We start from the raw sequence: 11,138 nt of genomic DNA, 5'->3' as shown, positions 1-11,138 counted from the left end.
AAAATGATTTTCTCAGAACTGCTTCACCTGTCAATGTACTTAAGTGGAATATGCACACGCTCGCTCGGTGGCAAAGACGGAACTGTTCTCCAGGCACCGTTCACAGATAAGTTTTATTTCAAAAACAATTCCATCAGGAGGAGGAATTCACATTCATTGGTATGCTAGCATTGAAGGCATGGTGAGAATGGACTGTCTTTAACAGATATAAACCTCAGTATAGTACCTCAACTCCATCCATGTTATCTAACAAAAAAAAGCATTTCATTTTCTGAAAATTAATTCCTTCCTCATGAACTGTACAGTATCTAGTAGAAAAAAAACAGAGTATGTACACAAAACCCTTAAAAGCATACAAATAGTTGAACTCAATTATTGCTATTCAGACTCATGAAAACGGCCTTATTTCAACCAATAATTTCTCTGCACACAAATCAACAATGCTTTGCAGAACAGAATGATCAACCTGCCATTTTTTTCTTTTCTGGTAATTCAAAGTAAATTCAATCTTAAATGCTCGAAGCCTTGTCGACAAATACACAAAACCAATCGACACTAAAGTAATAAATAAAAACTGCATTAATAACATTAAAACCTGTACAGAAACACGAAATCTAATAGGCAAACAGTGTACTTTAGTGCACAAAAAAGAAGCGAGAGAAAAAGAAAGATATTTTTTGACTGCAGCCGGTCTTTGGATCTTTGCTTTCAGTGAACATGTGACCATGAGCTGAGCTGCTGTGTGTATGTGTGTCCCAAGTATATCAAAGCTCTATCATTTCCTTCTTTTCATCATTTCCCATCATTCAGTCTACTTTTGAATGTGTTCCTGTCAGCTATTTTTAAAGGTGACAGGAAACAAGATGTACTTAATAGAAAGTAAAACCAATCTACCCTACAGTCTAATTTCCTTCAAACCGCCACTTTCATTAAAATTAAACTCAGTCAGCCATTATTTTATTCCTCAGATAAAAAAAAAAGTCATGCAACTAGCTTGGCCTATTTTTTCCTGTCTGCTGACATGTGGTGAGGTCATGTTATTGATTATCATGGAAGCGTATCATGGCCACATGTTCACTGTTGTTGCCAGGATTTTCTTATTAGCCCTGTTGATGCATAGTAATGTCTGTGAGGAAAAAAAACCCCAATCTGAGCAACTCTCCAACAAATCTCTGGAGTAAAGTTCTGGTTTGATGTAAAGAAACAATCAAATAAACCTGATCACTAGCCAAGAGTTGAAAGCTGGAATGCGTGGCTGAGCTGCTTTTGTTTTGTCCTCAATTGGCCACATGTCCTGCGGAAAGGGAGGGTGGGGAACCTGACCGCCCTCTAAAGAATTTGAGCATATAATTATTTTGTTGTTGTTGTTGTATTCATGAAGCATTTGCGCCACTGTCGCTGGGGCTTTATCAGGGCCTGACTATAATAAAAACACTTTTTTGCCCCTAAAATGGTACAAGCCCCCAAACCCTGCTTTGTTAGCAAACTAAAAGTGTCCACGTCACGTTATATGAGAAATGGATTTGTTCTTTACATTCAACTCTATACCAAATTTTTAATCTCCTTCGCTTAAGTGGTTTTACAAACATCTATTTTCACCAAATTTCTTTTTTACTTCCATTGGGCAATTTGTACAATGAATGCACCCCCCCAACGTGATTCATTGTTTTTGTATTATATCAAAATATTGCTTTGGTGCCATTTTGTGGCATCTTTGCTCCAAGGGACTGAGGATCTTCATTTAAGTCAGGCCATCATCTTTATCTAATAGAAAGAGCAGCAGCTTAGTCATCATCTTGAGGGACCCATTGGCAAATACAAAATTAATCAAATGTACAACCTACAGTTGCTGTGAAGCATGTAGTCGGCCATTTTGGTGTGGAAATGCCATTTCTTGGATTTCTGTCCTTTTTTGGGATCCTAACTAGTGAACACATGAGTGACAACTACTTCGCAAAAAATCTTCAATTGCCTTTAGATGCCACAAGATGGTGGCAAAGAACGACTTATGTCTAAATGAAACTTTGACATTAGATGACACCTGATGGCACCAAAGCAATATTATAGTACAGAACAAAACTGAACAAAATGAGCTAATACGCAAATTTGTAACTGCCGATGTACAAATATGGGGGGTGGGGTCTAAATGTGACGGGAATCAAATGCACTTGTGGTTGCTGAGCAGGCCACACACTGAGGAACCCTCCCCCCTCCTTCGAGAGTTTGTAAACCAATCAGCGTACCTCATGGTTCTCACCTGAGCGGATGTGTGCTAACTGGGCTTGTGCTCTTGTGCTATCGGGGGTCTCTCTAAGGCCGTGTCGTAGAAACAGTCCTCATTGACCACCGAGGTCAGACTTTGGACACTAAACTCTCTCTCCAGAAGCGCATTGAGGTCCAACACGCCTGGCGGTGGCAACGCATCGCTGCGGGCATCCAAGGAACCGCTTTGCTCATTCAAGCACACTAGCGCCCCCTGGCTTCTCCGCAAACTGCCACTTTTCCTCTTTGCCGCACTCGGTCGATCTCTCGCGAGTCTGGGTTGAACCGTGGGCGTGCCCCCATCAGGTTGGACGTGGGGCACGGGCGCGTACGTCAGCACAGGCTCCTCTGAGATTTTTAACTGGAAGAACTGAGCATCGAGAGCGCCCCTCTTGGCGCCCGCAGTCTCGCTAAAGCCGTCGTCTTCTTCGTCGCTGAGAATGTCAGACTCCTTCATCGAGACAGAAGCGGGTTGGGAGTAACTCCCCTGTGGTGACCCAGTCGGGCCTTCCCGTAGCTGGGGAGCGCCGGACAGACTGCAGGTGGCAATACTCGTACTGCCTTCCTCCAAATCCGTCCCGGACTTGAGATTCCGGGACTGGGTGGTTGGGTCTCCAAGGGGCTGCCGACACAAGCGGGAAGCCCTGGAGGAGCCTGCGATCAAGATAGACATGGAAGTCATACATGGTGCTCTTATCTGAGCAAAACACACAGCTCCCTGCCTTGCAGTCTTTTGATGGCCTAAAAAGTAAAGATATGATCTGGTGAAGGTGCATTTCACACTTGTACTATCTTTGGGAATTTGTTTAGGAAGAATTCCTTGTGTTGGCGGCGTAGAGTGACACTCACCCATCCTGGTGCGCATGGCTGCCAGGCGTTCCTTACAGCCACGCTCCAAGCTGGCCTCGCCTCTCGTGTTCCTCCTGGCGTTCTCCCTGAGAATGGAGCGGATCACCTTGATGATGTTCACCTTGCTCTCGGGCTCACTGGGGAGGACACAGACGAGGTTGCTTGAGTACATAGCGTGATCGGTAGATAATTTCAGAGTCCTAATGTAGATTAAGAGGATTGCTGCCAGAGTTCGAGGGTGTCCCCAGAGAGAAGAGCAATGACATTCATTCAGCCTGATCCCAATTTATCAGTGCATTATGGGATCTTTCGTCTTGATGATGTCGCTGTCACCAGCGCGGGAACTGAATGTCACACTGAAAATGCGATACGGTGAAAAATAAAATATCAAACTGTAAATTAGGTTTTACTTCTGAGGGTAAAACTCATTCTTAGCACAAATGAATGATCTCAGCACTAGTTGTGGCCTATTTAATTGGAGAACTGGACGTACAACAACGTGTGTAACTGCTTTGCAGCCTCTTGTCATTAACATAAAGAAGCATTTAGTAGTATCTGCAAGCAGCCAACCATATTTTAGCAGGAAATTGCCTACTGAGAAGTCGACTCAAAACAGAAAAGAAAAGCTCATTACTGGTGGTGACTTTAAAAGTATGGTAAACACTCCAAACAGTAATCACCCGATGCCTACTGCATCTTCAAGAACAGTGTGGGGTGAGAGAACAGTCAATGTGGGAAATGGTTTAATTTCAACTAAATTGGCTCAAAAGCTATTTAAGTGTTCTTCTCAATGAAGCATAGTGACGGGCAGAACAATTGCAGAAAAATGCTCTTCCATTCCACGGCAATTAACCGGTGTACCTTTGTGTCATTTTTATTTTTTTACGATCATCAAGCTAAATGTCTGACCTGCTACACAACTGGAAGACTGTCTCTGGTCTGCCTTCCACTTCAGACCTGGAGTGAATCAGCTCCCAGATGCAGCTACTTTCTGTGCCTGGTCCTGAGAGAAAGCAGAGTAAAAAAAAAACAGTTTTAATCCTGCAGCCTTAAAAGGGTTTACCATTTTACAGGAAGCTGAAGAGAAATGTCAGAAGTGTGTATGTGTGTGTGTGTGTGGGGACAAGGTGAATGAACTCAGACGTGTGTTCTGCGAGAAGATGAGTAAAGACCAAACACGTTTGGTGGATTTTCTTTGAGAGTGATTAACACTGTTGGGTATGACAAGTAGTGTCGGTGCAGGTAAAAAAATAAATTTCTCAGTAGCCTAGTTGAGACGTCATTGTTTTGAACATCAAAAAGCTTGTCACAGATAGAATTAAAACGTGTGTGCAGGGAATTTGTAGTCATGAGGAAGACGAAAGAGGCTGGAAGTATAACTGGCTCATGTTCCTCAGAATTCTTTGCTAGCTATTTTGGCTTTGACGTTTTTTTTTTTTTTTTTTTTAGCAAAGCTTCATTTAATATAGAAATAACAAGGACGTTAACTCGCGACTTTTCTCAAGTTAGTTGCCCAACACGGGCGATTACTAAAGCTATCATGCTAGTCTTACCTGCTGCGTTCCCCAGCCTGACCTGGAGGGCAGATAGAGGGATGAGCCAACGAAACTTGAACGGGTCCGGCTCGCCGTGAGAAAGCGATGAGCGCGAGTTGGTCTGATGACATAAAAACAAGAGAAAAATGTTTTTTTTATTGCCAACATCCCATTTAAGCCATGTGAAAGCACGAGTGCGCAGCCTCTCACCATCTTCTTCTTCATCTTGTTGTTTTCCCTGTAGACCAATATGACTGCTTTCTTGAAGACTGGCAAGAAAGAAAAACACTCTCAGCATCTTTACTTGTGCGTGTGAATGCCTCATGGGGGAAGTGGAATGAAGGGGTACAACCCACAGAGGCATTTTAGATGCAAACGTGGAGTCGAAAAAGAAGCTGTTTCCGAGTAATAATGCGACTCTACTGCAATTTTGTTTCTACTGCAATTTTGTTTCAATAAATGAATTGAACCCTAACAAACGTAATTATTTACTGGATCATGAATAGGAAAGTTCTACTTTACATGATTTTCATGACCGGTTTGGAGGTTAGCTGTGGTTTTATAAAGTCAAAGATTCAATACCTGTTCATACTGGCTGTCATTGGTAATATTTTTTTTTTCTTTTTTGAGAGCACTGCTTGAGTAGAGCATAAGTTTCTTCGAAGTTAATCGGCCCCAATTAACTGGGGGGGCAAGATGACAGAGACACAACAACATGGATGCCTTTTTGCTGTTGACCTTTTCTGTTGATTAATGTGCACACTCACACACAAATACAATTAAATAAAGCAATAATACATTAAATAAATACATTATTTTCACTGACTGTTATACTGTCAGGTTCCAATAATGGCCCCATGCCTATTTGGGTATAAGTAAACGATGATAAATATATGACTTTGTTTTTCATTTAAATATACTGAATATTTATGATTCAGCGCAACAGAGCAGCATTTAACAAAAATCTCGTCTTTGCACTAGTTACAGTGGTTGGTGAGCATTTTGATTTGAGCCAAAATGCAACAGAGGAGGCAGACTTACCAAACACGGTGATTTCAGGGTCTTTCCTCATGCGGCCCAATGATGGATGTGGATTGAGCCAGACTGCAGTGGAATGCAGAAGAAACTCTCCCATAGAGATTTCAGTTACCTGTGTGACACAGTGTGAGATTTTATAAAAATAAACTATAAATTAAGGATGTTTTGTGGATTTAAAAAAAATAACTCACAAAATAAGAAAGACAGTGACAATATAGTAAACGATTCGAAATGGGTCTTCAATTGACAGCAACAATCTGACCAGCTGAATTGCCGTACATTACGTTACATACTGCTGCTCCATCTTGCAATCAGATGAGTGATCAGTTAATGGATTTTAAAGCTTGTTGTTCGGCCCTAAATATCCGGATCATGTAAATGGTGGATTGATGTTATATAGCGCGCCAAACCTCATCGCACAACAAGCTCGGCTTTTGTTAAAATGTCTCCTTTTCAGCTCCACTCAGATACGAGGGTTCGCAGCAGCTGGCTGCTTGCTTGCACTAGCGAAAGCAGAGTGCACGAGTGTGGAAAACATGCATTTGGCCCAGACCGTGAACACATTTTTGTGGCACAAAAACACCTCGTGAAAGGCAAATTGTTAATTAGCCCCACTGCCCCATAACAGTAGGGCGGAAAAGCAGAAGAGCTGGCTCACAGGCACATTTTCAGAGATCGGCAGATTTACTTGCATGCTCAATTTTACACAGGCACTTTAGAGACCCAATATTTGCATACTTACTAAACTATGATGTAGACAAGTAGTGAATGACGTGATTTATATTATGCACACACACATTCTACTGCATCTAGGAGTGGACTGCAATAGATACAGACTAAATATTCCATCAATCTGGAAATGTATTCATACCCCAAAGGCAAAAACACAGAAGACGGCATAAACAGCTCAAGCAGCAAAGCAGTTTTGTGACAAATGTGTGTGGGAATATTCAATTTGACTTTTAATTTTCACAGGGCTAGTCATTCCTACTGGGGCGGCTTATAAGATTTGAGCGTGTACCTCTCTATCATGGCTGGCCTGCTCGGTAACAAGTTGATCAAAGACCGAGCCGTAATCCTCGTAGATTTTCTGCATCTCATTGATGTGGCTCGCCACCTTCTCCATGGCCCTCAGCGCCTCTGCACCAGGCGCCAAACAAAACAAATTCTTAGCAGTGATCAACTCTATGCAATACAATCCGATTGTTTATATTAACGTCGATAAACCTACCTGTGAGGTGGTAGTGCTCTTCGCTGTTGGCGTCGGTGAGGGAGACCAGCTCCCTGAGCAGCAGGGGGTACTTGAGAACTCTTTGCACTGGTTTAATCAGATAGGACTCCAGGGTGGAGGAGTGCTGCTTGGTGGGATTTCTTGCATCTAAAAATTCCTTGAAGGCCCGATCGGTCTTGGCTTTAAAACAAATCAAGAGCGAATTGCAAATTAGAGGCTGTTTTATTTATTTGGCACGATCAGGTATGACCAAGGTGCAGAGTCACAACACCAGCAGGGGGTAGTGTTCGTGTATGCTTCTCATTGTTTTAAAACTAAAAACACATATCTGACTTCATACTGCAGTAGAAATAATGAGAATACGCTTCTGCCACATCCCTCAGAATAGAAGAGAATATAATTGATAATAGAGGGCAAATGTTTTCCTCGAGCAACACGCTCGCATTGTGGGGGGCCATTAATGTATTCATTATGACACCGCCAGCTGCAGACAGGCAGCTCAGTCGACACCTCCCCGACTAATTGGCAGGCAATTAACGAGTCGACAAATAAACAACGATGCTTCCCTGTGGCATGATGGCAGAGATAGACATCTATTTCTTTGCATAAGCTTGACAGACCTCACTGTGTCCTTGGATCAACTGGATGTGACCAGGCTGTGCCGTGTTCTGCATAACACTGAGTCACAACTCGAGTTTTTTTTTTTTAATTCCACTTTTCAGTGCTGCACTATACAATTACTTGACTGTGAGTTACTCTCATAATGTAGACCTATTGTAACATAACTATAAGGATTTGATTACAGAATAGGCCGTGGATACAGTTCTGACGTAAAGGTGGTCATCACTGCTTATTATTGCGTAAAAAAAAAAAAGAATCCCATCAATCCCTTATGTGTGTACACATGGGTTAGTGCAATAAAGGTCTTTATAGGAAAATACCTGCTGTTGTTTTTAACAAAATGTTTGTATTTATAAACACAAAATGCAATATAAATATATAAATAAATGCAATTGAAATCGTTTGATACCATTGAACTATTTCTTTCCGTGCATTTACGTGTTGCTCGCAATCCTTGCACCAAATAAACAGCATGTAATGCCCCTCTTCCTCTTGCTGACCCATTAGAGACTGTCTAATCCTATTAAATGCCCTGCAGCTTACCCTGAGAAATGTGCCATGCAATTCTGAAAATGGGGCAAAGTGACCCATCACCCTCCTCCAACCTTGGTGGCAAAGAAGCTCACCCTCTTAGAGTTGTGGAAAGCGCTGCCAAATTGTGCTGGAAAGGCCAGCATTAATCATTTGGAAATGTCTACTCTTTCACATTCAGGGGCAAGATGCATGGATATATTTCACGGATATATTTCACGGGTTGTCTAGGGCACACTGCGCATGCTTTAAATTTAGAAGGTGATTGTCGTATTTAGGAGGTTAATTTAAAGGTTAGCCAAATGTTAAGGCCTTCGTTTTTTTTTGGAAAGGGGGGTATTATCTTTTTTTGTGATGTAGCCATGGAGAATGAATCCCGTCTCCCTTCTTGCAACTCAAACAGGCCCCGCCCCTCCCACCTTGGACTGTGGAGTGCTGTGAGGGGTGCTGATGCAACACAGGTGCAAGCATGCTGAGTTAGCATTTACATTTTTGGAGCCCAAAAGGTATTCTAAATATCAAGAACCTAGAACCAAAAGTGATCTTTTTCAAAATGCTACCTATTTAAAATGCACTTCCTAAAATCATGCTTGCGTGTTGTTTGTGGCAGCCCCATAATAAATATGTCGTACCTCTCTCCAGAACTTTCTGGACCTTGATGTGATTTGCACAGAAGCCACTGTAGAGCTTGAAATGGTCAGCGTAGTACAGGAAGGAACCCCCGAGAGAAAACAGAAGCTTCTGTGAAGTGACAAATAGAAGAGGTGAGTTCACAATGCATAAACAAAGAACGTGTGAACATGTGAAGTTGTGATCGGAACACTCCCGACCTCCCTCCTCTGGGGAGCCCAACGGATCGCCCCGTCCTCCCTCTCACCGAACCTCTCGGCCGCTCTCAACACCTCGCAATCTAACCAGTGAACCACCGCCGCGATCGATAGACCCCCGCGCCGCGTCATGTCAAGCCTATAAATCAGCCGGCAAACCTCGTGCCTCGCCATCTCAATTATTTATCAACCTCAAACATTCAGTGATGACACCTTTGTCTTGCAGAGGTGGCTCAATAAGTCCAACTGAGTGATATCTACCTGAACTCTTTGGCCATTTGTTCAAAAAGAACAGACTAACCTTGAACTGGGAAGGCGTCTCGAGCGTGCTGAAGTCAGGGGAGGAAGCAATCCTTTCTTCCAGCGTCTGCAGGAAGACCTTCTGGAAGTCTAACATCTCTGGCAGACTGCCGAACAGACTCTCCATCTGGGAGGGGGGGGAATACGAAAAGGTGAAGAATTGCCGGTGAAGTGAAGTATAAGACGGAGTGAGGGAATGGGAGGAGGCCAAGATAGCTTGTAATTCATAACAGTAAGTCAGACAGGCACCCTGGAGTGCAGTAAAACCTCCACTCTGATGTCTTCATCACTTACAAAGGCACTTAAGGAACAAGCAATGGCCCTGTTATAAATGTAACACACACATACGCGCACGCTTCGACATTCTCCCGCTCTGACACATACATCCGGGGTCAACGCACCCTTCATTAAAAGCCATTCAGGGGATAATGTGACCTTGTCCGTTTTGTGTCCAGGAGACTTCCGAGTATCTCATAATGGTCTATTAATTTGGCCCGGCCTATCGACCAGTTTATCTGGAAGAAACCTTCTACGTTTGAGGTCACTGAAAAACACAGGACTTATACTTAAGTGGTAAAAAAAATAGCAATATTTTATGTATTCCCAGAAATAAAAATCACAAGGGCACAAGAAATGTGTTGACATGAGAAGAGCGCTTCCACGGAATATTTTTATTTTGTTCGTGCTCGGCAGTTATAGGGCAGCTGTTGAGGTTCGCGCTTGAGTTCTGGTGCCCACGGAGATCCGAAAAAACAGCTACAGATATTGGAAATAGTTGCTGGAGAGATGAAGCGTGTTTGCTTGCTGGGTACTGGCGAGGTCAACTTAAGCACGGAAGATGTTTATTGACTTTCGAGAAAAAAACAAATCATGGGCTATTTATTTGTTGGTTAATGTATATTTGAGATGGCATGCATATTAATGAAAGTCGAGTAGCTGAAAATTCTTAACTTAAATGATAACGGTAGCAATGTTACGGACACTGATATATTTTCCACCAGCCTGTTATAGCGTGAGCAGTGAAATTGCGCTCTCTGCTCGTTGCTACCAATTGTTGAAATCCATTATGTCTCCATTTTATCAACACATAACAATTGGAGCAATAACTCATACGTGTTTGTGAAGGACAATGGACTAAATCCCTACTTCTCCTTGGGGCAACAATTAAAGGTTTTTCCTCCTATGCTGCAGTATATGAGGTGAGTTGAAAAGGTGGCCTTCACAGGCACGTCCCTTTGGGAAGGTCATGGTATGGGGGATGCTAATTTGTCCGCCAGGCATTCACAGAAGTAATGAGAAAGATATAGCCTGTGCAGGTTTATCCTCTTCGCCACGGGGTAATAAACATTTAATGCATTTCATGCTGTATTTGGCCTCAACACCTTTTTTGTGTTTACCAATGCATTCTGGCCACCTACCTCATCCAGCGTAAGGAAAGATTCATTTTGTAGGGGTTTAAGGTAGATCTCGAACAAGCAAGCCAGGTCCTGCACAGAAAAGCCCAAAAAAAAAGGTTAGTGGAAAGAATACATATTTCTCTCATTTGAAATAAACAACAATTCTCATTTTGCCATTTTATGACCTCCAAGTCTACTACGAGCTTCTATTTAACAACCCCCCCAACCCACTTCAAATAGTTGCTTGTCTTGGTATCAATGGGCATATTCTCATTTACGAGCGCCTTCTTTACAAAGCTACAGCACAAGTTGCACGCAGACATTAACCTGTGCCAATGTACGTTAAAAATACATTCGCCTCAGCTACAAAATACGACTGTAGAGAAACGATGCACGAGGGACGGGGAGTTAATGAAAAATGAGAAGATGAAGAAGACAGGGCAGAAAAAAATGAGGATGTAGCATCGCTGAGACAAGAAGATCTGGTTGTTCAATGGGTGTCAGGCAGGAAAAGGTCATGCTGGGGAACAAGAGTGATGGGAAGAGG

At 42.7% G+C, this 11,138-nt stretch overlaps 1 protein-coding gene across 6 annotated transcripts in view; it reads right to left on the bottom strand.

Moving 5' to 3' along the window:
- Positions 1-94: 94 nt before the first annotated feature.
- Positions 95-11,138, bottom strand: part of LOC125981312 (rho guanine nucleotide exchange factor TIAM2) — a 75,349-nt gene continuing 64,305 nt past the window's right edge. For all 6 annotated transcript variants that reach the window (XM_049741283.1, XM_049741282.2, XM_049741286.2 and 3 more), the window contains exons 17-27: positions 10,613-10,681; positions 9,196-9,321; positions 8,700-8,808; positions 6,916-7,095; positions 6,706-6,824; positions 5,688-5,796; positions 4,857-4,915; positions 4,665-4,767; positions 4,021-4,114; positions 3,112-3,248; positions 95-2,916 (exon numbers count right to left, since the gene is read on the bottom strand). In XM_049741283.1, the coding sequence (XP_049597240.1) occupies positions 2,273-2,916; positions 3,112-3,248; positions 4,021-4,114; positions 4,665-4,767; positions 4,857-4,915; positions 5,688-5,796; positions 6,706-6,824; positions 6,916-7,095; positions 8,700-8,808; positions 9,196-9,321; positions 10,613-10,681 (1,749 nt within the window). In that variant the 3' untranslated portion in view covers positions 95-2,272. The remainder of the gene's footprint in view (positions 2,917-3,111; positions 3,249-4,020; positions 4,115-4,664; positions 4,768-4,856; positions 4,916-5,687; positions 5,797-6,705; positions 6,825-6,915; positions 7,096-8,699; positions 8,809-9,195; positions 9,322-10,612; positions 10,682-11,138) is intronic.

Source organism: Syngnathus scovelli, chromosome 14, assembly GCF_024217435.2.
Source record: "Syngnathus scovelli strain Florida chromosome 14, RoL_Ssco_1.2, whole genome shotgun sequence".
NCBI classification, from domain to species: Eukaryota; Metazoa; Chordata; class Actinopteri; order Syngnathiformes; family Syngnathidae; genus Syngnathus; species Syngnathus scovelli.
This window is presented reverse-complemented; position numbering and strand designations above follow the sequence as displayed.